Source organism: Eucyclogobius newberryi, unplaced genomic scaffold (genome assembly GCF_026437365.1).
Source record: "Eucyclogobius newberryi isolate DKJ021-1_F unplaced genomic scaffold, fEucNew1.0.hap1 SCAF_13, whole genome shotgun sequence".
Taxonomy (NCBI): Eukaryota; Metazoa; Chordata; class Actinopteri; order Gobiiformes; family Gobiidae; genus Eucyclogobius; species Eucyclogobius newberryi.
The window spans coordinates 31,464,240-31,491,953 of record NW_027315757.1 but is presented as its reverse complement, the minus strand read 5'-3'; the positions used below and the strand labels follow the sequence as shown (position 1 = coordinate 31,491,953).

The window sequence follows — 27,714 nt, the reverse complement described above, 5'->3', positions numbered from 1 at the left end:
TACATCCAGACCAGCCTATGCTAATGTCTGGAGAGTCTTTGTTTTCCTTATCAGAGATAAGGCAGGAGTCAGGAGTGTTGACACACCAGGAAGATCCTGTGAGACGCAGCCCATTCAAGAGGCCGTGGGCTACTTATATGGTCATAAAAATCCTTAGTATGCACATACCTCACTCATTAAACACAAACGTAGCTGTTCCCCCGATGCCCTCCCTCCACCTCTTTCAAGTTCACTCTCAGCTCCGCCCCCGATGGCCCGTCAAGCCCCGCCCTCGCTGTGGCCTGATTGGCTCAAAGTGTGCAGACGATTAAGACGCGTTTTATGATTGGCCACGAGCGGCGATGAAGTGGCCCCGGGACCCGCCCTTGCTCTGGACCGCACCCCGGCTCGAGCTGGCGGCCACTCAACCAGTCAGCGGCGGGAGGAAGAGGGAGGAAGAGGAGGAAGAGGGAGGGCACAAGGAAGAGGCGCAGAGAGAAAAAAAACTGCAACTGAAGCGGAGAAAGAGAGGGAGGAAGCGAGCGCTGTAGTTTAGCCTCAACTCCACAGAGCTGCCGTCGACTAAAAGAGAAAACCCGGAGACGCTGAAAGAGCCGCACGACTGTCGTTTTCCACCCCCTCGACGGCGACGAGCAACACGTAGCAGGTAAAGCGCTCCACTTTGTCACTTTGTCCACCACGTTTCCCCCGCGTTCCATTCAAAGTGCAGTAGTGGCGACTCCAGCAAGTGCACTGGACCAGGAAGCTCGGCCGCGACTTCATGCTGCAACTTCAGCATCAGCAAAGCGCCGCGAGAGGCTCCAAAGTGAGTTGTCCCGCTTTTTCTGCCGTGTACGCGCCGGAGACTTCTGACTCCGCCATTTGTCTAACAATTAAGAGGCGGCTTGTGATGCGGCCGCGGGTCAGGAGCTCAAAGACGTAACGGAGACAGGAAGTGATCCGCTTGACTGAGTTGCAGGAAAAGGCCGGTGCGGGAAAGTAACATGTGGGCCACATGTAGCGTGACCAGACCGTGTGTAGTGCACTATTAGTGTGTGGTCCAAACTTTTAGGTGTGTAATGTTCGGGACACACGTTGTGTGGCCAGATGAGACGTCTGTCTGGCGACGTGACGTCAGACGTACGCCGGTGATCTGAGAAGGCGCCCGTGTGTTTTTTACCAACTCATTGCAGCCATTGTTCGGGGACACTTCTGTGCCTGGTGGTTCTGGTCCCTTTCGTAAGTCATGATGGACATATTACATTTTGGAAATGGCCCCATTAGTTTGTATGTTGTGGAGCTGGGTCTGGACTGTCTCTTAGGCCTGGCCATCCTGAACTCAAGCGTCTGACGTAATGTGATAGACTTGAAAGGAGGCTGACCTTGTTAATGTTTACCAAATGTTACCAGACAATGTTAAAAGTGTAATGCATTTAAATGGGAATACCTCTGCATGTGCATTTATTTGGTGAACAGCATTTATAATAATTTTAAAGACATTTAAAATGTCTCTTAATTTCTAGACTTCTTCCCTTATGTTGACAGAAGTGTAAGAAAATCGGTGTTCATAGTTTTATTCATACTACTGGGAAGACCCTGCTTTATATTTAATTGAATGTATTTTGGTGTAAAATAAATTATTTCCGGGTCTTTACGACGCCACATCACAGTTCCTAAGTGTTTGTCGGTGCAGTTTGTGTTTGCTTTGCTCCATGGCACATCATTGTGTTTGGTTTGCACTAACGGAAGCAAACAGTCTCTGGTATGTTCGCACACCCTTCTGGTTTGAGGTAAGCTCTGCCTCTGCTGTGTCTTTGCCACTTTTTAAGCGGCACAAATCTGGCATTTCTCCAGCTCAACCTGCTTCTTTTTAAACCAGATGTTGGTGGTTTAAAAACCCTTCGACCACACTTTTATTTGCTGCAAATAAATGAAATCCCAGCGTGTAGCGTTATTTAGGCCTATTATCAATTACAGTAGCACAATTATTTAAACATTAAAGTGTGTGTACTTGGTGTTTAGTGCAGCGCTTGTAGATGAGTATGGAACACATGTGGTACTTTTTCATATATTGTGCACAGTCCTCCTTTGAACCCATTGCTGTCGTCTTGTCTGTTTAGCATCGGATCCCCCCTGCGTAGATCCTTGCATTCCTTCAGTTGCGTGTCAGCCATGTCCATGCACAAGGCACTGTGGGAGTTCATGTACCAAAATTAAATGCAGACGTCACAGACTATGACCCAGGAGCTGGTGTGAGAAGCAGTTCAATCTCCTGAGCGATGGTGCCTGTGGATGTTTAGATTTCATTGTCCCGACTCAGGGAGATTACAGGAGGCCTCTTGCTGGAGATGGGGAGAAGAGTACTCCGAAAGAGCCACATGACCACGTTTGTGCCCTATAACCCAAAGCAGTCTCGTCTTATCAACCTCAAGTTGTCAGTTTATGATGATACTGTTATTTACACACCGGCTTATCCTTGTGAATCTTGGAGAGCAAGCTGTGTCTGCAAAAAGTTTACCTTTCGCTTTGGAGCTTTTTCTGGGAGTGTCCTCACCTTCTGCGACCAATACAAGTTTTACCACGTGGAAATTTACTACCTAAAGCAGGGGTGGGCAATTATTTTCATCCAAGGGCCATATTTGAATCTAGGCAAGTAGCGGAGGGCCAGCCCGCGATCGTTTGTGTGAGGAAAAAAAAAAATCCCAAAAATGAAATACCAAATAAAATAGTACTTTTCTGTCAAATATAGGCTATTGAATCTATTTAATTAATTTCACGTCATATTTATTATGGATACAAGTGCAGACAGATGCCTGAGGGCAAAAAGGTATACAAAAAAAAATAATATTTTTAAATATTACTTGACCAAGCTTGATTGAAAGGCCCTGTGGGCCGGATGTGTCCCGCGGGCCGTAGTTTGCCCACCCCTGACCTAAAGTGTGGCACTGGTGCAAAAATAAATCAAAGCATCATTTAAACTTTGTCTACTGCAACTGTAGGCTACAACTTGCATGGCCCAGATTTTGAAGGTTAGGAGTTTGTTTGATCTTTCTTAAACTAGAAACATCTGTCATCTTTGGTTCGGTGTTGCCTTTAACAGTGGTTCCCAAAGTGGGGGTCGGGACCCCTCATTGGGTCGTGAGATGATTTTAAGATTTAGTGTTGAATCTATTATGACACTATTTGTATTTTTTTTAAACTATGTTTTGGGACAATTGGATCAGATGACACAAACTACTAACATAAGTATTTTAAACTTCATTTTAAGTGGCATAAATCTTGAAATGTTGCTCTTGGGCTCCTGAGTTGGTTTCATAGTTATTTTTGGGGTCCTGGCCTGAAAAGTTTGGGAACCCCTGGCCTAAAAGCACTTTTTACTACTTGAGCACTTGAAGGGAAAGCCCTTTTGCACAATGTAAATTCAACAGTTGGCAATTTATCTAAACAATTTATAACCAAAAGGATAACAATATGTTTTATGGCCAAATATCTGTGCAAATAAAAAGTAAGAGGAGCACTTATGTGTTGAACCCACACCACAACAAAATTGAGGGGAACTCATAATTCCAGCATTGCCTTGCATTCTTGCCGTTTGTCCAATTCCATTGCCAATTTCCATAGAAGAACAGTAAATATGTCATAGTATGCATAATGCAGTAAAAGGGTGATTACTTGTGCTTTTGACATTTATTTTCCGTGTGTTCATTTGTGTAACTTGAGTATCGGCCTCAGTCGTTTGTGACTGGGCCCGGTCAGCTGAGATTCATTCATGTGGCAAAACATTCCAGCCTCTCGGAGGGACTGTGGGACGCTCCATTACCCAGAGCAGCAGATCAGGCCATCCCTCTGTCCTCAGTCTCTCCTCCTCTGGCCCTTGTCCATCCTGTCTCCTCTGCTCCCCTGTCCCTCCTGTCTCTCCTCCTCTACCCCCCTGTCCCTCCTGTCTCTCTCCTCCTCTACCCCCCTGTCTCTCCTCCTCTACCCCCCTGTCCCTCCTGTCTCTCCTCCTCTGCCCTCCTGTCTCTCCTCCTCTGCCCCGCTGTCCCTCCTGTCTCTCCTCCTCTGCCCCGCTGTCCCTCCTGTCTCTCCTCCTCTGCCCCGCTGTCCCTCCTGTCTCTCCTCCTCTGCCCTGTTTCTTCAGCAAACGGAGTAAAGCTAGTCATATCTTGTGGTTCCCCGTTTCCTTTTAATTTGGGCTAAAACATTTCCTTGTTTTCCCTTTACTTGCGCCCTTTTCCTCTGCTTGTAATATCCCGTCGGTGTTACATCCTCTGGCTCGCACCTGTACGTTTTCAGCCCAAGTGGACAATACCAGGAAATGGCTGCGCTCCAACTGAGATTCTACACAATACGGTTCAGTCCTGAAGAATGCCCTTTGACCTCAAGTCTTGGGGCTATTGCTTTTGGATCATGAGAGTGATTTTTTTTTTTTTTTTTTTTTTTTTTTTTGCTGTAGAAAATGAGGTAATGTTGGATTGTCTGTGATAAGTACTGACCAAAGGAATGCAGCTTTAATGATTTTACTAAGTTGGATTAAACAGTTCCACACAGGACTCTGGCACGGCGCCACACTGTTGACATCGTTAAAGATAAACTTGTCATCAACTGAGGATATCTTGTGAAGGGTGTGTCTAGTTAAAAAAAAATTGTCGCACAGATTGATTTCTGCACTGGAAATTCTAAATATATACCAAGAGACTGATCCTGATTACTGCATTTTGATCCATTTCCAGAAATTATTTGTCTGCAGTTGTCTTGCTTTCGCAAATAATTATTGGTCAACAAAAGTTTGAAATAGTTGGGCTTTAATGAAAGATTTCTCCCTGCTTCCACAATCCCCTCATATGAATAAATGGTAATGTGCAGAGCAAGAAGATGACGTACACAACAATAAATCCTCACTAACAGTTCTCCAGTGATTCCATTAGACTCCAGTCTTTGTTTCCCAGCTATGAGTAGTAGACATTTCGCCTCCTGGTTGCCGGTCTAGTAAACTTAGACCATTCTGTCTTAAGTTTTAAGTATGATTAGGCCATGTTGAGTGTGTAAAGTGTGCGCCTGGCATCTGACAATAACAACTGAGCTAATACTCGAAAGATTGCACAACGCGGTCATGCAGTGTGTCAGTTTGAACCAACATTGCGCTCTGAACTTTGAAACATACCGGGCTTCAAATCCACTTTCTGCCTTCTAAATCTGTCACCAGCTCCAAACTCCTGCAGCCCAGATGTCCAGGCGCTCCCATCTACGTGTACCTGTATCAGGATGAGTGTTGGACTTCTAAAGGAGTGCCTTCAATAGAGATAAGATCGCAGAGTCATAAAATGATCCAGTCTATAAAATTTGGATCTGTCCAGTGTAAATGATGGGTGTTCTGTCGGCACACATTCCACACTATTTCATCGTAAGGAGTGATTGCCTCTGAGACCGACTCCCCTCTGCATTCTTTGAGTCTGTTTATAGGCTTACATAATCGCACGTCTGTCTGTGTACTGGTCGATATCACTGCAGTGGGGCGGCTGATGGGCAGTGAGTCCGGGAACGAGCCAGCCCACACTGCGTCCATTGCACTTAATCAGATTAGTTGGTTTTATGCTGCATGTTGTTGGAATTTGGTCTTTGCTCTGAAAATGATCTTATCAGCAGCTCTTTTGGAATCAATTTTTCCTTGTTGGTTTCTATAACCTATTTAGAATTTGAAACTTTATGTAGATTTTTATAAATGTACAACAGTTGAACAAAAAAAATCTTCTCTGGTTAAACTGTTGTGTACTGGAATATGGGTTTTTTGTCACTGACAGTTTATTACTTGCATACCTCCAGCTTGGAGTCCACACCGCCTGAATTGATCCCATTGTTTGAGAAAGGGCCTAGCCTTGTGTTAGTCTTTATTAGCCCCTGTTTGTAGCCTGTAGATGCTAATGACAAATGGCATTGGCTGGCTTACATTTTAAAGTGAAATAGGACCCAAGAATGGACAGGAATGTGAAAATAATGTGGAAAGTGATGACGATCTGTCATGCACTGTGCAGATTTTCCAGCCAGACTTTAATTGACTGCTCAGAGGTCCAAGCCGCACAGCGTGTGCCCACCAAAGCACCACCTTTTCCTGCCTTCAACCTCCACAAATGGCAACATACTTCTCCCACTTTGTCATTTCCTCCAGCTCTGTCTATACCACCCTCGGCTCCAGGGAAGTGAGCCGAGTTTAGACCTGGACCTTCAGGACTGGAGATGTGAGACTCTTGTTTTGATCCTGCTTCTGAATAATAGACGGACCGGGTTTTCTGTTGTATGGAGATAAAGAAAGCTGTTGAATCATAACCTGAACCTAATTATGATAATCTAGCATGTTTATGCTATTGCTGATGATGTGGATACTAATGACACGCAAAGCATGCTGACATGCTTTAAAATGGTTCTCCATTTTGTGGAAAGTATCTTTTTTAGTGAGGGCAGGATCAGGGCAGACATTGTCAAACACCCACAGCTGATGAGGACAAAAGTTTCTGACTCTTACGTGAGCTGTGAGAAGGTGCAGTTGGATGACGTAACTGTTGCACTGTTAATATTTCTGTCAATGCAGCCAACGCGCTGCAGCTGTAAAAGCACTGCCCCAGTGGACAGGCAGTACACAGAAGAGACTCAACTTCTCTACAGTTTTTCCCCCCACAATGAGACTGGGAGGTCACTGAGGTGGAATGGAATGGGGCTGATGGATGGAAGGCCCTGTTTTCTGTGGAGGTTGACCCGCTCTCTGCTGTAGAGGTTTCCTCTGTGTCACAGGGCTGTGGCACTTCCTCATGCTAGTCTCACTTCTACTGTTTGTTTGTTTGTTTGCTTCCTCCTAGGTCACTCTGAGGCTGAGACTCCTACAGACTTATTCTATCCACTCCTAATGTCACTCTTTAGCTGGATCTTTTTTTTTTTTTTTTTTTTTTAGTGTTCAGAGATAAACGGCCAAAAGAAGTTTGCTAACTTTGCATCAATACAAACATTTTGGACGTACAATTGTTTTAAGCAAGTATTTCATACTTTGTGTAGTATTTAGGTGGATGACATTAGTACACAATACAATTTATAAAGAACAACCAGGAAAATGCATGATAACTGAGTTCCAATGACTAAGCCAGCTAATCTTATTGTATATTGCTGTTTGTAGAGCAGATCATGTTTTCACAGGTGAGCGCAGTGGTTCAAAGTCACAGGAGAAACCTCGTATTTTAAGTGGTTTGTAGAACGGGACGTTACAAGAGCCTCAAACCACTTGCCCTGAAAAAGTCCACACTGCTTCAGCTCGTACTGTGGAGTCAGCTGTATGTGGAGCAGAGGAGTAAAATTAGTCTTTTCCTCAGAGACTGAGGGGAGTGAAGTGTGTCACTGATCAAAGTCACAGACGGGCTTCTGCTCTTCTGAATCAGACATCAGTGCGTCCAGCAGCAGGCCATGACCAAGCTTTATGGCTCTGGATTAACCTTGGCTTTACAGTTCTTTGCACTGGTGACCTGCAGTGCATACATTTATTTAGTTGTCTTTGTCATGATCTCAGAGTGGGAATGAGATTAGTAATGAAAGTAATGATTGCATTTTAGTTTTTTTTACTGCTTTGACATAGTTTACACAAATGTAATTTCCATTTTAAAATATTGGGAGAAACTGATTTTGGGATCGTCACAATTATTAATCTAGTATCCTGTTGACACAGTCTAATACTAGTTTTGATATTTGATGTAAAATTATTCGCAAACGATTATTTTAGAGTGTAGAACAAGTGTATATTGATTATTACAAAATACAGTCATTATTTAACTATTTTATTTAACTAATTAACTATGAAAGTCTTAATTTGTGACACCCGGGTGTTTGCATTGATTTCCTTTAACACTGAAAAGTACAATTGGCGTACAGGAGTAACCTGAACAAACCTTGCCAGACAAATGGGAGTCACACTTTAGTACAACAGCTGCAACATGTTTCTAGTAAATGCAAGTGTCGGAGACGGCGTTGTCCATGGGAACTGATTTTAAAAAGCCAAAAGCTCTAAGCATGAGATCCGAAGCCCGTGGTGTTCTCCATGTCAAAGTGTGAGGTGAGAGTGTAGCAGGAGGCGCTGATGTGGTGGGACACAAAGCTGGAGGACGGGTCAGAGATGGGAGGCCTGGTCAGAGAGTACTCGTGTGGAATTCCTCTCCCTAGTAGAGTGCGAGTATGAGAAGAATGTGACCCTGAAAGACTTGGATAAACACGAGGCCAGAGAGGGAGGAGGATGGGACGCGGAGATGTACAGCACCACTTCTGTGACCCACACTCGAGCGTACAACGGGGTCGGCGTGAACCCGGGAGCAGTTTTAAGAGCAGGAGCTGGTGCTGGGTCCGAGCGCACACACAGAGGTCATGAGAAGGACTGCTTTCTCACAGATCAGGGGCGCTAATGTGCTGGAACAGGCACAACTATGTTTAATTGGGCAACATGCTTTTACAGAGTTTTCTTGAGGGACTGTAATTGATGATGAACGTTTAACAGATGGAACATTGCTTTTGTATTTGTTTTTGTTTTATTTGTTCGAGGGCTTGTGTAAAGGACATTTGATGTGTAGAATCTGCTGCTTTGTCAAACATGACTACGTCAGGCAGATTCCGCCTCATTGTTTATAAAACCCGCCGTGTGCAATTTGGCCCTTTACCCTTTTGCTAAATATAAGCTTAAATTGCGGTAATTTGTCTTATCCAAATTGTTGTTTACTTGACCTTTTTCAAGGAATGTCAGGATTGCATGTTGTAAAAAACATGTTTATTGTAGGCCTTTTCAAGCTATTATACTCAACGATTTTCAATACCACAATGAGGGGGCGCCATTGTTTAATCAACTAGATGGTAAAATAAACGGTAAAATAAAAAAAGGTCATATTTTGATAATTATAATTGTTATCTGGATTATGTAGACTCTCAAATACATTTTTTTTTTTTTTGTGGCATTATTAAATCAAAAACAATTTGTTTTTAGAAAATGTAAGTCTGATATAAAATAATCGTTTGGAGAAGTAGACTAATTGAAAAAATAATCAGACTAGGCGACTTTTATAGTGACAACAATAACGTAATGATATAACATGTAACACAATATTTTAGTACTTTTTTTTTTTTTTGTCATCTCAAGATCATTTTAAAAGGTCTGAATTAGTTTTATAGCTTTGATACTTTTTTTTAGTACCCATTTTTCAATACGTTTTGAGTTTTGACAACACTTCTTTGGACAATTTGGATGCAAAACATTTCCAAATTTGGCTTACTTTCCTGTACATTCCTCCTCCATTGCCAATATTGTTTTACCATCATGTCCCCTAAACCATGTTACAATACATGATTCCCCTGGGCACTTTTAACAGCCTGGTTGTAATTTCCCTCATGTTTGCATATGAAAAACACTGCACATAAAGTGTGTAGTCCCAGAAGAGTGCACTGGCCTGGAGTAGAGCTGTGAGGACGAGACACATGTTGTTATTCTGTGAAGTAGCTCGACTCTAACCTCATCTGCCTTCTCGTCCGACTGGTTTTACTGGTCCAGTCACTTTCCATGTGGGAAAAACATCAGCACTGCCTTTTTGAAACGTATTATTTATGAGCCTAAGTGTCGCTCTCTGTTGTGATGCAGTTTTCTCTGAATTGTTGGTATCTAAAAACTGAAATGGCATTTGTAGTTGGATGCAAAACTGAACTCTTCTGTGTTCAGTTTTTTAGTGACACACTTTGTTCAACTTTGAAGTTTTGCCTTTAGATATTTACATTAAAGTTCAAACTGCTATATGCCTGTGATTTGGTTAGGGCTGTGTAGTCTCATTTAAATTGAGATTTAGTCAATAATCAGCTTTGGTCTTTAATGAAGAGGTCCACAGCGTGGTTTTGAGTTCTGAGTTCAGACTTTGGAGGAAGACATTTTAGTGCAGTTTGTGTTGAATGGCAATTTTTAAATGTATGATATTGACAGACATTTATTTTAAGGTGAGACACTGCAGGTTAATAAGATCACATCCTCACATCTTCAATAGTTTATTTCCATGAATGTAAGAAAAGCATGCATACAGTGTTTTCATGCCATTATAAGGCATTTTATGTTAAATTGAGTTGTATTTTAGTAAACAAGATCTTATCAAACTTATACTTGGATTTATTTATGATTCTGAAACAATCCTTCAAGTGCATGACTGGATGTGGAAAGTGGAGGTGCTAATTTCAGGGCTGATCTTTGTCTCTATGGGAGAAAAATGCCTTTTGAAGTCAACAATATCTCATATAAATCTATGGATGCAAGTTTATTGAATGTAATGGTAAGACATCATCTTTAGGTGCAGATTGCTCCATGTTGTTTCCAGGTGAAAGATTACATGTTGAGGGAGCAAACTAATCAATTGTCCCACAGCCCTAGTTTTGGTTTGAACAACAAATTACACAGTAAAGATCACCATGTTTTAATTATAAGGGGAATCCATGTTGCCACAGAAGAAACGTGTAATGCTGAATGCAGCTCAGATCAGGTGATGTTAAAAAACAGTGTCTGCAGGACTTTATTTATAAAACATTCACCAGTCCTCTCACACACACACACACACACACAGACCTCACAGAAAACAATCTGAGTCTGTATGAGCTGATCTTAGTCGGTCCATCACATCCTGTCGACCTCTGCATTCCTCAGAGCACACCGAGATGGGCAGATATCTAATGTCATGTTCTTGTCTGAACCAGTCAGGTGGATAATGGACCAAAATAAAACGCTTTCCTCCGATGGAACCTACTAAATTGTCCCTGTGTTAAATATTCCTTTGCATTGTCCTTTTGTTACTTGTTCTGTACTAACGGTCTTGAGCTACATCACTCACTTATGCAGTTATTTGGGGAGCTGTTATTTGATTTAATGTTTTGGTCCTTTCTTTACAGCCACCATGTCAGCTGCTGACAAGTTCCTGTATGTTGACCGTAACTTGGTCAACAACCCCCTGGCCCAGGCTGACTGGGCCACCAAGAAGCTGGTCTGGATTCCATCAGAGCGGCTGGGCTTCGAGCCGGGCTCTGTGAAGGAGGAGCGCGGAGATGAGTGTGTGGTGGAGCTGATGGACTCTGGGAAGAAGGTGCGAGTGAACAAGGACGACATCCAGAAGATGAACCCGCCCAAGTTCAGCAAAGTGGAGGACATGGCCGAGCTGACGTGTCTGAATGAAGCGTCCGTGCTGCACAACCTGAAGGAGCGATACTACTCGGGGCTCATTTATGTGAGTACACGGGACAAAATAACCTGCATGCATCACACAGTTCATTTGGGTTCTATGGTGTGGCCTGAAACAACTCCCCATGAATTGTCCCATTGGCCTCAAGGGCAGATCTGAAATGGCTCCTCTCCAGAACTACTCCCTGTCCTGCCTCATGATTATCCATTGTCCATGGCAGCTCATTATGTCTACAATCTGTTTCAAAGACTTCCCCAAAAAGACTTTTAGTCCTGCTCCCTGTTCCCCAGTTCGTCCTCTGCCCATGGTTGAATTTGCCTTGAAAATAAAGAGCCTAAAGGAACAATGGTTCCCAGATCAAGACTTAAGTGTGTCCAGCTTTGGCTAAACCAGTAAATGGTGTTCCAGCTGCCATCATAATTTGTGATTTGTCCCCATGCCAAGTCCAGGGGTGTTTTTTTTTTTTTTTTTTTTTTTTTTTTTTTATTTATTTATTTATTTTTTTGGGCAATTACCCGGTTGTATCAACACAGCCTGCTGACGTCTCCTCTCACTCTGACGGGTCTGGACCCTCCAGGAGCAGTGGGGCTGTGGGGCCTCCGCATTTGAGGCTTGTTCTAAAGTCTTGTTGTGTTATATTGCTGAATGGTTAGCACTCTCACCCCACAACAAGAAGGTTATGGGTTTGTTTCCTCTGGTGCTTGAGCATTTTGTTTTGCTGCTCTTTTTTTTGGTTCCTACACAACGTGAACCACTGACATAGAAATTCCAAGTGATTGGCCCGTTAAACCACTGCTAATCCAACCTAATGTGAACACAACAAAATGTTTATTTAGCCATCCTACCATCTTCTTCTGATTGACATTTTCTCTTCAAAATGGCTCGAAGCAAAAATTCTGATTACATGGGACTGTACAAACTGAATTCAATATTGTAGGAGTATAATTCTGAACAGTGTTTATCCCAGAAAGATCGCCATTGTACTATGTTGTCTTGGCAAATGTATTAAATCAAGCACTCTTTAGGACTTCAAATGGGCATGTATTGTACCAATATTGCCTCTCACATTTTTACATGGCACAAAGACGAGCGTTGCCCTGGGAGGAAGAGCACAATCGCTGTGGGCAGATTTCCAATATAACTGAACCTGTGACGTTTCTGCACTTTTACAACAAGGTCACACAAAAGTTCAAACTGCAGCTCGGTGGAGTCCGGCGTACATAATGGAGGAGGAGACTAGTGCTCATGAGAAACCAAAGGGGGATGGGTGCTCATGGTGCTATGGATCCATATAGATTCCCATGTTGGCAACTTTTTACTACGACCTATTGATGTTAGGAAACTGATTGAGGTGTTCACTGTCTAATTGTGATGCCATTCATTCCCTGTTTAAAGATATTTCATTGTGTGTGTATATATATTTGTTAATTGTGTATGTAATATAAACCTGTGTCTCTGTTGCACTTTTCTTGATGCAGACGTACTCTGGTCTCTTCTGTGTCGTCATAAATCCCTACAAGAACCTGCCCATTTACTCAGAAGAAATCGTGGACATGTACAAGGGAAAAAAGCGACATGAAATGCCCCCTCACATCTATGCCATCACTGACACGGCGTACAGAAGCATGATGCAGGGTAAGTCTATCAAATGCACAAAAGTCTACATTTACTGTACACAGTGACAGGGTATCAAACTTTACTTTTACTTCCAATAAGACACGGCTGCGGGAACCACAGTCTCATTTTATTGTTTTACTTTCCACTATAAAGCTAGGGAAATAAAATCTGAACATTCACAAAGGACAGCAAGAATAATTTTCTATTGAGTCACAACTGGCTGAGATTCTTTATTGCTTTCCCCCCTGGACTCACAAAGCACAATGCTAATATTAAATCATACAGTATCATAGAAGGATTCCTTTTCTTTCAAATGACTTAACCCTCCACAGTGACTTAAGTCTACGTTTAGGTTTGTATTTGCTTTTTTTCTGACATCTTTGCCAAAAAAGTTGCCCACACAAAAAACTTTCTGCTAAAATATAAATTAAGCACTGTTTCAAACTAGGTTTCTGAATCGCTTTTGCAGTTCTTTAGTGAAACATTTACATGTTATTTGACCACTTGAGTCACTATTGTGCAGGTTTGAGTGTAAACAACTTCTGCCTACTTTTCTGGCAAAGTAGGCTTTGTTTTTGCCTGAGCTAAAGAGCAGTTTCCTTGAGTCTTATTGTCTGAAGTGAAGGTAAGCCTTCCTTCAAAGCTCTAATGCCCATTATGAACATTATGTACACTGCATTAGTGTGTTCCAAGGGTTCTTATAGCTGACAGCTTCAAACCACTGCACCTTCCCTCCAACAGGAAGACGGAAATTGACATCCTGTCTGTGGCTTTGTTTCCTGTTGTACATAATTAGTGTATGCACTTTGGTTTAGATGTGCACTTAATGCAACATCACAGACAACTAATGGAAACATGTGTTCTTTTCAGATCGGGAAGACCAGTCTATTCTTTGCACGTAAGTTGAAAATTGTGCTGCTGGCATGTGAATTAACATTTACAATTATTACATTTGCTCCAGCAGCTAATGGAGAATATTTACAGGTGAAAAAGTCTTGTTCTAATTTTCCTTATGATCGATGAACAAGAAAATAGGTCCGAGTTTTTATCTATGTAAAAGTGAGAGAATTCATCATCATGTCTTAATTTCTTAATCATTTGTTTTTGTTCATTTAATGTTATGGCAGCCTGAAAGTGAATTTCTCAAGGTCTGATATCTTATCCTGTGTATTTTTCTTTTTTGCACATACAGAGGAGAGTCTGGTGCCGGAAAAACAGAAAACACAAAGAAGGTGATCCAGTATCTGGCTCATGTGGCCTCCTCTCACAAGACTAAGAAAGACCAGGTCAGTACTGCTATTTTCTAGTTCTTTCCAACAATTGTTTCAGCCCTATGCTTGTTGTTCTATACATTTGACAGGTGTAATTATTAACATTTACCTAAATAAATGTAAATGTATCAGTGTCCAAGTAGCTTATCAAATTATTTTTTAAATTGAAGGATTTTTTTATACAAGTCTCGACAACAGTTCTTTCAATGCAGCCAATGACCTGCTGTTGAAGTCTGAACTTCATTCACTCCATAATTTAACTTTTAAAACTATTTGCATCCCAGTTAACATTCTATAGACTAATTGATATTTAATACAGGGGGCAAGTGACATGAATATGATTAAATGTCAGGTTTTTGTCAATCTTAAATCTAACGATATCACATGGGTCCGATTGCCTCTCCCAGTAACATTGAACAGTGTGTCCGATCGTGTCAAGCTGCACTAGTCTTATCTCCACTGCCTTTGTGTGACGGATTACCCTGCCGGACTTGCTCAAAACCAGTGTCTATTTTTGAGGTTGTATTTTTCTCTCCATCAACAGAACAGCTTGATCCTGTCACATGTGAGTTCAGTCTACATTAAGCTTCACTCTGTTCTTCCCCCTCTCTCTCTCTCACCCCCTCCCTCGCTCGCTCTGTGTCCTCGGGACTGCACCGCACCGCTTCAGGAGTGTCTTTGTGTGCAGGGCAGAGGTCACATGTCAAAGCCAGCCAATAGGAAATGGGGAGGAAGTTTGTTTAGCAGATCAGTGGCATCTCTATGCATATCCTTACAAATTCAGCCAGACAAGAGATAAATTGAAAGGAGAAAAACTTTGTCTGGTTGAATTTTTCATGTGCTAATCTATCATTCAACTTTTTGCTACAATGCTTATTTTGCGTAATTAAAACATTGTGCAAATTTTGTAAAAGTGTAGTAATGAAAAGCTCATGGATGGCACATCTTGCATCATTGTCTGGCAGTTTTTAATTGCACCATGTTGAAATGCTAATGGCGCCAATTAAACACTTTTTAGCCAAAAACAAGTACTTGTCAATACCATACCTCAATTGTCATGTAAGTCTCATTATTGGGGGTATAAGGGGCTGACTTATGAAAGAAGAGACTACACCTAAATGATGTAAGATACTTTACTGGACACTTCTCTTTTTTTTTTTTTTTTTGGGAACCGGACCTGGGAAAAAATACATTGTTTAATGACCGCTGGGCTAACTTATGCCCAAATGCAGCAAATGTCCATGTTTCTGGTGCAAACCGGTGCAACATGCTTGGCTATCTACACAAAGATGTCATATTTGTTTTTCTGGTGTATATCGGGTTCCCTGGGCGACTCTCTTGGTGACCGGTGATGGGTTCTTGTTTTGTGGGCACTAACAAGTTCATTGTTGGGATCTGCTTGGATTTGTCGTTTGTCTCGTTGTATTCCTGTTTTATGCTTGCGTGTTTATGATTTTCACTTGCTGAATACTGTTTTTCCATGTATTTTTCAGAGTAAGTATGTTATAATTACAATGACAAGTTGTAATCACTCGTTTATGAAATAAATATGGGTTTGTACCTTCCAGACTTCAGAAAGTAGTTATAATTGCATTAATAATTTATGGAGATGATGCAGATAATTTAAAATTCAACTGTAATCTTTGTCCTTTTCACCAGGGCGAGCTGGAGAAGCAGCTGCTGCAGGCTAACCCCATCCTGGAAGCCTTTGGAAACGCAAAGACCGTCAAAAACGACAACTCCTCTAGATTTGTAAGATTTCAAACTTCACATCTAATCTGTTTAAAAGTGTGTGCCTTTGTTTGCTGTGATATAACTGTCTGGTGTTTTTCTACAGGGAAAATTCATCAGGATCAACTTTGATGTCAATGGTTATATTGTGGGTGCCAACATTGAAACTTGTATCCTTGAAACTGTACAAATGTCTGCATTCAGTGGTAGTTGTTTAAATCAATCTGGGGATCGGGATCTCCTTGTGGGTCATTAAATTCATTTCAGGGGGTCCCCAGATGATATGGGGGAAATTTAAACAATTAAAAAAGGTATGGAGTCCTTCAAATGGAGTGGTAAATTTAGATTATTTGTTGGCCTGCCAAGTTTTATTTTGAAGACGTAGATTTAGACAAACATTAGACATGAGGCTTCTTTATTACCTTGTGGGTAGCCTACATTTTATGTTTGGGGGTCGCAAATACAAACTGTTTTGAGGTTGTGACAGAAAAAGGTTGAGAATCACTGTAAAGAATAAGTCTAGTTGTTTTTTAACATACTACTAGAGTGATTTGTACAGGGAATATTTTGTACTTTGTAAGCACATTTAGAAAGTTTCCTTAAAATGTTGCTAGATTTGTTAGAAAAATCCAGAGCAATCCGCCAGGCGAAGGATGAGAGAGCATTCCATATATTTTACTACATGCTAACGGGAGCTGGAGACAAACTGCGCCGTAAGTGTCGCATCCTTAAAAACCATCATGCTTTTGAGTACACGTGTACATTTATTTTATTACACCTTTTTATAGAGGATCTCCTTCTGGAAAACTACAACAACTACCGTTTCCTCTCTAACGGCAACGTGACCATTCCTGGACAACAGGACAAGGACCTGTTTGTGGAGACCCTGGAGGCTTTTAAAATCATGAGCATCCCAGAGGACGAGCAGATCGGTAAGAATGAGTACAGCAGTAGTACAGCAGAGTTGTTTATGCAGTGTCTAACCATGTTAACGTTTATTATTTTCAGGTATGCTGAAGGTGGTGGCTTCTGTGCTACAGCTTGGAAACATGAACTTTAAGAAGGAGCGTCACACAGACCAGGCCTCCATGCCAGATAATACAGGTGGGACAAGAAACGCTAGACAAGACTTGGCCTGAAAGAACAGCTGTGGCCTGTGTTACTGATATTTCTTTTTTTAGTTTGAATGATGTAAGGCAGATAAGGGAACGTCTTGAGCACACAAACTAGTTCACACAAAAGTAGTATGGGGGTGCCTTTTTAATATTTGTCTATTTGTCTTATGCCTTTTTTCTTTGCTATTATTCTGTTGATGGAACAATTTCATTTGACCTAAAGTGCAATTGCATTGAACTAGTAAACGCTCTTATACATGCCCAAAAATAAAACCTAGTTACTCAAATTACTTACTACTAATGATCTCAAGTACTCACATACCTCATCTTTTTAATGTCAGCTGCCCAGAAGGTGTGCCATCTCCTGGGCATGAATGTGACCGATTTCACCCGGGCCATCCTCAGTCCCAGGATCAAAGTGGGCCGAGACTATGTGCAAAAGGCCCAGACTCAGGAGCAGGCAGAGTTTGCTGTTGAGGCTCTGGCCAAAGCCACCTACGAGAGGATGTTCCGCTGGCTCGTCATGAGGATCAACAAAGCATTGGACAAGACCAAGAGACAAGGAGCATCTTTTATTGGCATCCTGGACATTGCTGGGTTTGAGATTTTTGAGGTTAGTATCTCTGGTTGGACGATGTAAATGTTACGGAATATCAACCACCAGAATTGGACACACAAAGAATGCTTTACTAATCATCGATCTTGTGTCCCTCCAGCTCAACTCCTTTGAACAGCTTTGTATCAACTACACCAATGAGAAGCTGCAGCAGCTCTTCAACCACACCATGTTCATCCTGGAGCAGGAGGAGTACCAGCGCGAGGGCATTGAGTGGAGCTTCATCGACTTTGGCCTGGACCTGCAGCCCTGCATCGAACTCATCGAGAAGCCTGTGAGTTTAACACAAGCTTGTAGTAAAGCTTTCTGGACTTATTTCATGTTACTCCTGCAGATGGAAATTTGCTTCCAAAGCTAAAATCTGGTACAAGCATCTTTGCCTTTGGGCATTCTGTAACTACATGAATGAATACATTAAAGGTTGAACGCCTATCCTCTTAACAAATGGTGTAAAAAGTGAAGAGAAAACTTTCACTTTGTTCAGGCCAGCCCACCCGGTATCCTGGCTCTTCTGGATGAGGAGTGCTGGTTCCCCAAAGCCACAGACAAGAGCTTTGTGGAGAAGGTCCTCCAGGAACAGGGCACACACCCAAAGTTCTTCAAACCCAAGAAACTGAAGGATGAGGCAGACTTCTGTATTATCCATTATGCTGGCAAGGTGTGTTAACGTATCAAATTATAATATTTATTATGCTATGGCTGCGTATTTACAGTCTTCTTTAGGTGGACTACAAAGCAGATGAGTGGCTAATGAAAAACATGGACCCATTGAATGACAATGTGGCTACACTGCTGAACCAGTCTACTGACAGATTTGTGGCTGAGCTGTGGAAAGATGGTAGGTTTACCTTGAAGCTTTGTGATTGTTTCAAATATCTTTTACATTTGTGAATTTATTCATTTATTTGCATATTGTTCTTTGGTTGTGGACCTTTGTTCTCACCTTTTCTTCCATCCATTATTTCCTTTGTTTGGCCCCATTTTTGTCTGTCATTCTTTATTTGACTGGGTCTCAGAGGTGCAAAATTGTCAGAGAGCCTATTTTTATCAGCGCTTTCCTATTCTCCATTCAGACTCAGGTGACATGACTTCTTTCTTTCGAACTGCTTAAAACCACCACATATTTCTGTGGCGTCTCATTTTTTTCAGTTGAGCAGAACTGTCCACCTTACCTTCTTGGCTCTTGTCATTGAACTCTCCTTTCTCCCTCTGTGATAGTGTTGTGTGGGACCCCTGGTGTTGCTCATGGGTACCGCGGAAATGGGTATAAACTGCATGGGTTTGGTGTGGTTTGCCACAAAATACATGCCCTCTGCAAGTTTGACACAGACAAGTTACACTATACAACTGCTCTATAGTCTATGCACAAATGACTCATGCATCAAGTTTGGTTTTGGTTTTGGGTGTGTCTCATTCCTCTTAATCGCAGTAACTTTTTTTTCTGTTAAATCTTATCCATTGCAAAAATGATAAAAGTGCTATTGAGAAACTTTGTGGCTCCTCTCCACAAGGGGGAGATGTATAGAACATACAATTTTAATTGTGTAAATTATGAATGCAGTTAATTAAAATAAAGGAATTATGGAGGATTTTTTGCGCCGAATTTGAGTCTCTTTCCTCGTGGTGTGGACAGCCGAGTAGTTCATTCACATGTCATAGGATGCACCTACTGCTCACCTGCCGCCTCGTTCGCTTGTCCCCAGGAGAGCAGCACGTTTCCCTTTGTCTAAGCGCATGGAGCTATCATAAAAATCATCAAAATTAAGACCAAAAGCTGGTTCGAGCTGGCTCAGAAGAGACTGAAATCTACGGAGATGAGAGATGTGATGCGATCCGTTGCATCACATGCGCATGCGCACTTTCGCTTGAGTTCTCAAATCGGCTGAAAAATCCTCCATTATTCCTTCAGTGGATTTCTTCTCCTTCCTATCCTCGGGCTTGTCTGAGCTGAATAACTATTAGCAGTCCCTTGCTAAGTGTACTTTGTGAGATTTGTTACAATCTTTGCGGTCAAGCCATTGACCGGAGTCATTCTCCTATCTTTATAAAGGAACAAAACACTATTGGCATTTGCTGTACATCAAATCTAAAATTGTACAGGCTGTAGTTGGGAGAAAAATTAAGAGAAATGAGACGTACCCTCTCCACGCTTCACCTGCATTTGCGCAATTTTATTTTTGCCCCTGTCACTTGTTGGTTCATGTTTTCATTTGACCGACCCCCTGTACATGCATACTGTACTGGGTGAGACATTTGGTTTGATTTTGCATGGATATATGGTGTGAAACCCATCACAATGCCTAAAATCTCCTCTCCCCCACTCCAGTGGACCGAATTGTTGGTTTGGATAAAGTGTCCGGCATGTCCGAGATGCCCGGTGCCTTCAAGACTCGTAAGGGAATGTTCCGTACTGTGGGCCAGCTGTATAAAGAGCAGCTGTCGAAACTCATGGCCACTCTGAGGAACACAAACCCCAACTTTGTCCGCTGCATCATCCCAAACCACGAGAAGAAGGTTAGAACGGGTTATTGACAAAATGTTGCTTAATTGATAACATTTGCTGATAATGTTTGTCCTCCAGGCTGGTAAACTAGACCCCCACCTTGTTCTGGACCAGCTGAGGTGTAACGGTGTGTTAGAAGGCATTCGTATCTGCAGACAGGGCTTCCCCAACCGTATTGTCTTCCAGGAGTTTAGACAGAGGTAATGGATTATTTTTAGAGATCGCTTGCAACGTGTACTGGGATTTTGTCAAACAAAATTGTGCTCACTTTTGCAGGTATGAGATTCTCACTCCGAATGCAATTCCTAAGGGCTTCATGGATGGAAAGCAGGCCTGTGTGCTCATGGTAAGATATTTAGAACACATATTACCCATGTTACATTATGGTTTTATGACTTTTAAAAACATGTCAATGCACAGAAAGTAAACGGAAGGGTTGAAATGTGTGTTTCTCTGCAGATCAAAAGCCTGGAACTGGACCCAAACTTGTACCGTATCGGTCAGAGTAAGGTGTTCTTCAGAGCTGGAGTCCTGGCTCACCTGGAAGAGGAGAGGGACATGAAGATCACAGACATCATCATCAGCTTCCAGGCCTGGTGCAGGGGCTACGTCGCCCGCAAGTAACTATACAACCGAGTTACATCACTTGTTTTGAGTTTGGATCTACTGAAGGTCGGTTTATGAATGTGTTCTGTATTGCAGGGCCTTTGTCAAGAGACAGCAACAGCTAACTGCAATGAAGGTCATCCAGAGGAACTGTGCCGCTTATCTCAAACTAAGGAACTGGCAGTGGTGGAGGCTGTTCACTAAAGTAAGTTGATGAAATATCTTTTGAATAGAGGCAAAATACAGTCTAGTGTTTAAAAAATAAATCGCTTTCTCACTTTTGGAACAGTTTTAATGCGTTTTAAAATGCTTAAGATTATATGACTCTAATCTGGACCCTTTTTAAAGTCACTTTATTTGAGCATTTGTATTCATGAACATACTGATGCGCTCAGGTAAAACCTCTGCTCCAAGTGAGCCGACAGGAAGAGGAGATGCAGGCTAAAGATGACGAGCTGCACAAGGTTAAGGAGAGGTTTGTGTATGCAGAGCAGCAACTTAAAGAGATGGAGGAGAAGCAGATGCAGGTAATGTAATTCACGTTTGTTAAATGTTTTCACCATTTTAGGATGAGATTTTTGGACATTGCATTGTTTTCACACAGATAAGTGCTGAGAAGATGGCTCTTCAAGAGCAGCTCCAGGCAGAGACGGAGCTGTGTGCTGAGGCAGAGGAGATGAGAGCCCGACTGGCTGCAAAGAAACAGGAACTGGAGGAGATTCTCCATGATCTGGAGGCCCGTGTAGAGGAGGAGGAGGAGAGGGCTTCTCACTTGACTACAGAGAAGAAGAAAATGCAGCAGAACATTGCTGTGAGTATTTGGCTTTAAACACGCAACTATTGCAATCTGTGCCCCCCAATTTCATGCAGGGAATTGTGCTTTTAGGACTTGGAGCAGCAGTTGGACGAAGAAGAAGCTGCCAGACAGAAACTGCAGCTCGATAAAGTGACCCTTGAGGCCAAGATGAAGAAGATGGACGATGCTGTGATGGTTCTAGAAGATCAAAACAACAAACTTACCAAGGTTAGAATTTACATAAGTCATTACTGTATCCACCTGTACATGGTCATGAATACAACGTTTTATCTAATGTCAAACGTATCGTTCCCTGCAGGAAAAGAAAATGCTAGATGAGAGAATCTCCGAGTTCACCACAAACCTGGCAGAAGAGGAGGAAAAGTCCAAGAGTCTTCAGAAACTTAAGACCAAACATGAGGCTATGATCACTGACATGGAGGGTGAGAAAATTATCAACTTCCAAATAAACTGACAGCTTGGCAAAGTCATTAAGAAAAATACATAAATGTCACAACTAACTTCTGACCGCTTATCACATTTGTCTTGTGCCATAATTTCATTTTGTTTTCTCGTCAGACCGCCTGCGCAGAGAAGAAAAGATACGTCAGGAGCTAGAGAAGAACCGCCGTAAACTGGATGGAGATTTCACTGAGGTCCACGACCAGATTGCAGAGTTGCAGGCCCAGATAGCTGAGCTCCGGGCTCAACTGGCCAAGAAGGAGGAGGAGTTGCAGGCTGCCCTGGCCAGGCATGTTGCCCCTCAAAAAATAAACTGCTAGTACGCTGGTAGTTTCTAATGATATATTTTTGAAACGAAGGATTGAAGAGGAGGCTGCTCAGAAAAACTCTGCCCAAAAGAAGATCCGTGAGATGGAGGCTCAGCTGACAGAGCTGCAGGAGGACCTGGAGCTGGAGAGACAGGCTCGGACTAAAGCAGAAAAGCACCGCAGGGACCTTGGTGAAGAGCTTGAGGCCCTCAAGACCGAGCTGGAGGACACGCTGGACTCTACCGCAGCCCAGCAAGAACTCAGGTATGCATTTGTAAGAAAGGAAAGCATACTATATACTGTAATTTCAATGTATACCCCTTATGGAAGTGTTTAGTTACATAGAACAAAGTCAAGGTTTTATTCACGCAGATGCAGTATGCAAGTTTTATGCATCTGCTTATTCAAGAGGCTTGTGTTGCATTTGTACTAAAATCAAATAAAATTATGGTTTTCTTTCCCTAGGACTAAACGTGAGACGGAGGTGACTCATCTCAAAAAGACCCTGGATGAAGAGGCCAAGGTTCATGAACAACTGCTGGGTGAGATGAGGCAGAAACATGCTCAGGCTTTTGATGAACTCAATGAACAGCTTGAGCAAGCTAAGAGGGTAAGCGCCTTTTTCACTTATTCTCGTTTCTGTAATTCTTAGTTTTTGTTCCAACAATTTGATCTATTGTGTCTCCTCAAGAACAAAGTGTCAGTCGATAAAGCCAAGCAGGCCCTGGAGTCTGAGAGGAATGAACTTGCCATCGAGCTGCAGACACTGATGCAGGGCAAAGGGGAATCTGAGCACCGCAGGAAGAAGGCCGAGGCACTAGTCCAAGAACTGCAGCTGAAGTACTCTGAAAGCGATCGCCACAGACTGGAGCTGGCTGAGAAAGTGACTAAAATGCAGGTAATTGTATTGTTCAACCTCTACATACATTTATTGGGAAGGTGTCTGGAGTGTTCTTTGCCTAATTGCTCATCTACATCTATGCTGTGTCCATAGGCAGAACTAGATAATGTCAACACCCTGCTGAGTGATGTGGAAGGAAAGTCCATTAAGGCGACCAAAGACTACTCTGCTGTAGAGTCTCAGCTGCAGGACGTCCAGGTATGTTGGACAAATCCTTATCTATTTTTGTAGTGAAATACCAATTTGACTAGTAATGGTCGCTGATCTTACCCTTTTTAAACAGGAAGTGCTCCAGGAGGAGACCCGACAGAAGTTGTCACTGAACACTCGTCTGCGTCAGCTGGAGGAGGAATCGAACAACCTGAAGGAGCAGCTGGAGGAGGAAGAGGAAGCCAAGAGGAATGTGGAGAAGCAGCTGCTCACTGCACAAGCACAGGTATGCACTTATAACTGTAATAATGGTCTCATACTCACAATACGTTAATATTGACACTCCTTTGTCTATAGCTGACGGATATTAAGAAAAAGCTAGAGCAGGATGCCAGTAGTCTTGAGTCTACTGAAGAGGCGAAGAAGAGGTACCAGAGGGACCTGGAGGTAGCGAACCAGCGCTTGGAGGAGAAATGTGCTGCTTTCGAGAAAATGGACAAGACAAAGACTCGCCTTCAGCAGGAGCTGGATGACATGGTTGTGGACCAGGACCATCTAAGGCAGATCGTCTCCAACCTCGAGAAGAAACAGAAGAAGTTTGACCAGGTAAAGCTACTAGCAAGGATCTGAAATTGAATTCCATAAAATGTAATATTAATTTAGTTGATCATATTCTGTTTTTAGATGCTTGCAGAGGAGAAGAACATCTCTGCTCGTTATGCTGAGGAACGTGACCGAGCTGAAGCAGAGGCCCGTGAGAAGGACACCAGAGCTCTGGCTTTAACTCGAGAGCTAGAGTCTCTGATGGACCTGAAAGAAGAACAGGACCGTAGCAACAAACAGCTTAGAGCTGAGATGGAGGATCTAGTGTCTTCAAAGGATGATGTTGGTAAAAGTGTAAGTTTTTTGCTTCGTTTCATAATCTCTTGCAATGGTGATCTAAATCAGAATGGGACTCACATTTTTTAAAATTACATATTGTCAGGTGCATGAGCTGGAAAAGTCCAAGCGTACTCTGGACCAGCAGCTGGAGGAGATGAAGACTCAGCTGGAAGAACTAGAGGATGAGCTCCAGGCCACAGAGGATGCTAAACTGAGGCTGGAGGTCAACATGCAGGCCATGAAGGCACAGTATGAGAGAGACCTGGCAGGACGTGACGAGATGGGAGAGGAGAAGAAGAGGGCCCTGGTTAAACAGGTGATTATCATTTTGCTTAATGTTTAATAACTTAACCTTTTTTCTTCTATATAATGCACTGGCTGAAATGTCCTTTATTGTCCAGGTGAGGGAAATGGAGATGGAGCTGGAGGATGAGAGGAAACAGCGCTCTGCTGCGGTGGCTGCTCGAAAAAAATTGGAGCTAGATTTGAAGGAGCTGGAGGGAGGCATTGACATGGCCAACAAGAACCGAGACGAGGCCCTCAAACAGCTCAAGAAATTGCAGGTCAGCGTCAGTGCTGAGTCACTGTCAAACTCAAGAGGTTGGCAAAGGTGTGATAGATATACTTTTTTCCCCCCCAATCAGGCCCAAATGAAAGATCTAATACGGGAGCTGGAGGACACCCGCATGTCCAGAGAGGAGATCTTGGCCCAGAGCAAAGAGAGTGAGAAGAAGCTGAAGAGCATGGAGGCCGAGATGATTCAGATGCAGGAGGTACATATTATTTTTTTTATTATTTATTATTAATATTTATTATTTATTATTTATTATTATTATTATTATTATTATTATTATTATTATTATTATTATTATTATTATTATTATTATTATTATTATTATTATTATTCAAAAAATATTTGAATGTAAGAATAAACAAGGCATCCTTGACCTTGTACTAAATCTCTTGTAGGAGCTGGCCTCTGCAGAAAGGGTGAAGAGGCAGGCCCAACAGGAAAGAGACGAGCTCCAGGATGAGATTAACAACCAGGCTGCTAAAAAGTGTGTTCTATTCCACTACTAATTTATTACATGCCTTTGATATGATGCATTCAATAGTTACGCACATGGAATATAGTTCTACATATGTTATGCATCTTTTGAATTTCCCTCTTCCTATTGCCCTCAGTGCTCAGGTGGTTGAGGAGAGGAGGCGTCTGGAGGCTCGTATTGCTCAGCTGGAAGAAGAGCTGGAGGAGGAGCAGTGCAACACAGAGCTGGTCAATGATAGATTTAAGAAAGCAGTGCTCCAGGTCTGTATTTTATCCCCACCATTCTAATTTGTGCTTTTTGGGTGACTGGAAAATGTAATTTTTTTTCTTATTAGACGGACCAGATGAGCGTGGAGTTGACGGCAGAGCGCAGCACTTGTCAGCGTGTGGAGGGGGCGCGAGCCACACTTGAACGCCAAAACAAGGAGTTGAAACTGAAGCTTCAAGAGCTGGAGGGAACCGTCAAGTCCAAGTACAAGGCCAACATGGCTGCTCTGGAGGCTAAGATTGCTCAGCTGGAGGAGCAACTTGACCTTGAGACCAGGTATCGCACTGTCTATTTTTATTTTCGAATGCCATCATTTTAGTTCAGCACACTGCGTTTGGTTTCTGAATAAAAGCAGAACTTTCATTTAAAAGCAGAAAGTCCATAAAAATACAATAAATAAAAATATGCTTCTTCGCTCAGAGAAAGGCAGGCTGCCACAAAGCTTGTGAGACGCACAGAGAAGAAAATGAAGGAGGTGATTCTGCAGGTGGATGACGAGAGGCGTAACTCAGAGCAGTACAAGGACCAGGTAAGACTTTTGATTAGTGTCCACTCAGAAGTCGGTTATACTAAACCTAGCTAAACTAAACAAATAGCATTTTGTGATGGATATTTGACATTTGTCCCCTCAGTTGCACTTCTACATTTTAATCACAGAATCATAATCCTAAGCTTTGCTTTAATTTACAAATGTGTGAGTACACCTCAAACTAAACCTGCCAATTTGTGTTTCAGTCCGACAAGTTGAACTCTCGCATGAAGCAGCTGAAGCGTCAGCTGGAAGAGGCCGAAGAGGAGGCCCAGAGAGCCAACGCCAACAGACGGAAACTGCAAAGGGAGCTGGAGGACGCCACTGAATCTGCGGACGCCATGAACCGTGAGGTGTCCACCCTCAAAAACAAGCTCAGGTAAACATCCACTGAGTATTTATGTGTGCTATATTCTGGGTGCTCATAGCTTCTCCCCCACACAATTATTCACAGAACGATTTGATTTGATAAATTGTGCTCAAGTGAGAAATCATTTGCTTTTCAGGCGTGGAGACCTTCCTACTTTTGGTGTGCGCCGTACTATTCGCACTGGCATAGAGAGCGACGAAGAGAGTGAAATAAAGAGTGAGACCCCTGAGCCCAAGCCAGAGTGAAACGGCACCATCTATATTCCACACACATGAACTGCATTATTAATAAACATTACTGTTTAAGCTCATGAAAAAAGATCAATACTTACAAACTAGCTTTGGGGGATTTCCCTAAAAATCTATACCTGTGAGCATCTGTCACCTTAGACAATCTATGCAGACATACACACCTTCAGTACACAGGGACAATCATTACACAACATTATACCAATACTTCCGCTTGTTTATTTGCTCAACTTTTCATTTTCTGGGAAAAGTAATTATACTATTTTTATAAGGAACCTTACAATTATCAGTAGTCCTAATTATATATTTTTCTAATTGAGGAAGGTTAATGAAATGAAGACTGATTTACTGGAAGGGGACCAAAGTAATATCTCAAAATATAGATTTGTATTTTAAATTTTTTTATAATGGTTACAAATGGCCGAGCCCCCCCCCCCCGCTCCTCTCGCCTCACATTATTATGAAGGTTTATATGCTGAAATGTATTATCTTAGCTGCACTTGCTTTTCATTATGCACCTATGGAAACACTTTTGAGGCAGAATGAAGACTGTGCTGAATTTAATAATTTTGCACTGCGAGATGAAAACTGCCATTCTAAACCACTGCCAGTTGCATTTTTCCTACGTCAATTCTCCCTAGGGCCTTAACATGTGGCTAAATTCCACTGGGCAGAATTGTTTGGCTGTGTCTTCTGCTGGACATACATTGATTTTTATGTTTATCAGTGTTCATTGTTTAGGTTAAAGGTGAATGGGAGGTGGTGGAGGGTAAACTAACTCACTGCACACTGTATTCCCTGGCCACAGCTTGGTGAGAAATGCAATGTTGTCATAGCCCAAAGGCACATTCAAAATAACATTCACTGTAAGACATCATTTTTTTTATGAATGGAAAAACAAGCTGTGTCCCCAAGATGCTTTTGGCTCACACTGCTGGGAAGTGAGAGGAAATGTGTTCAAAATGGCGCACTCTTTCGCACTTAAAGGAATATATGGAAAATATGCATCTTCTCCCTTCTATGTCTGTCTGCTCTTTAAATCAAACCCATATTGTGAAATGTTATAACGATTAAAGAGGCTTTCTAAACTGC

The 27,714-nt window shown here is 42.3% G+C and overlaps 1 protein-coding gene across 1 annotated transcript; it reads left to right on the top strand.

Moving 5' to 3' along the window:
- Nucleotides 1-437: 437 nt before the first annotated feature.
- LOC140358585 (myosin-9-like) lies at nt 438-27,714 on the top strand. The gene is made up of 41 exons (XM_072443510.1): nt 438-646; nt 10,915-11,246; nt 12,680-12,836; nt 13,689-13,716; nt 14,011-14,104; nt 14,634-14,654; nt 15,749-15,841; nt 15,927-15,990; nt 16,435-16,533; nt 16,609-16,752; nt 16,829-16,924; nt 17,277-17,548; nt 17,652-17,825; nt 18,036-18,209; nt 18,275-18,389; nt 19,878-20,065; nt 20,133-20,254; nt 20,331-20,400; nt 20,514-20,674; nt 20,757-20,865; nt 21,056-21,187; nt 21,265-21,471; nt 21,547-21,684; nt 21,776-21,899; nt 22,036-22,207; nt 22,278-22,490; nt 22,692-22,836; nt 22,918-23,124; nt 23,221-23,325; nt 23,411-23,563; nt 23,635-23,883; nt 23,962-24,174; nt 24,263-24,475; nt 24,561-24,722; nt 24,804-24,932; nt 25,129-25,217; nt 25,345-25,468; nt 25,543-25,751; nt 25,896-26,004; nt 26,211-26,383; nt 26,511-27,714. The coding sequence occupies exons 2-41, from the start codon at nt 10,920-10,922 to the stop codon at nt 26,617-26,619; spliced, it is 5,883 nt and encodes a 1,960-aa protein (XP_072299611.1). The 5' UTR covers nt 438-646; nt 10,915-10,919; the 3' UTR covers nt 26,620-27,714.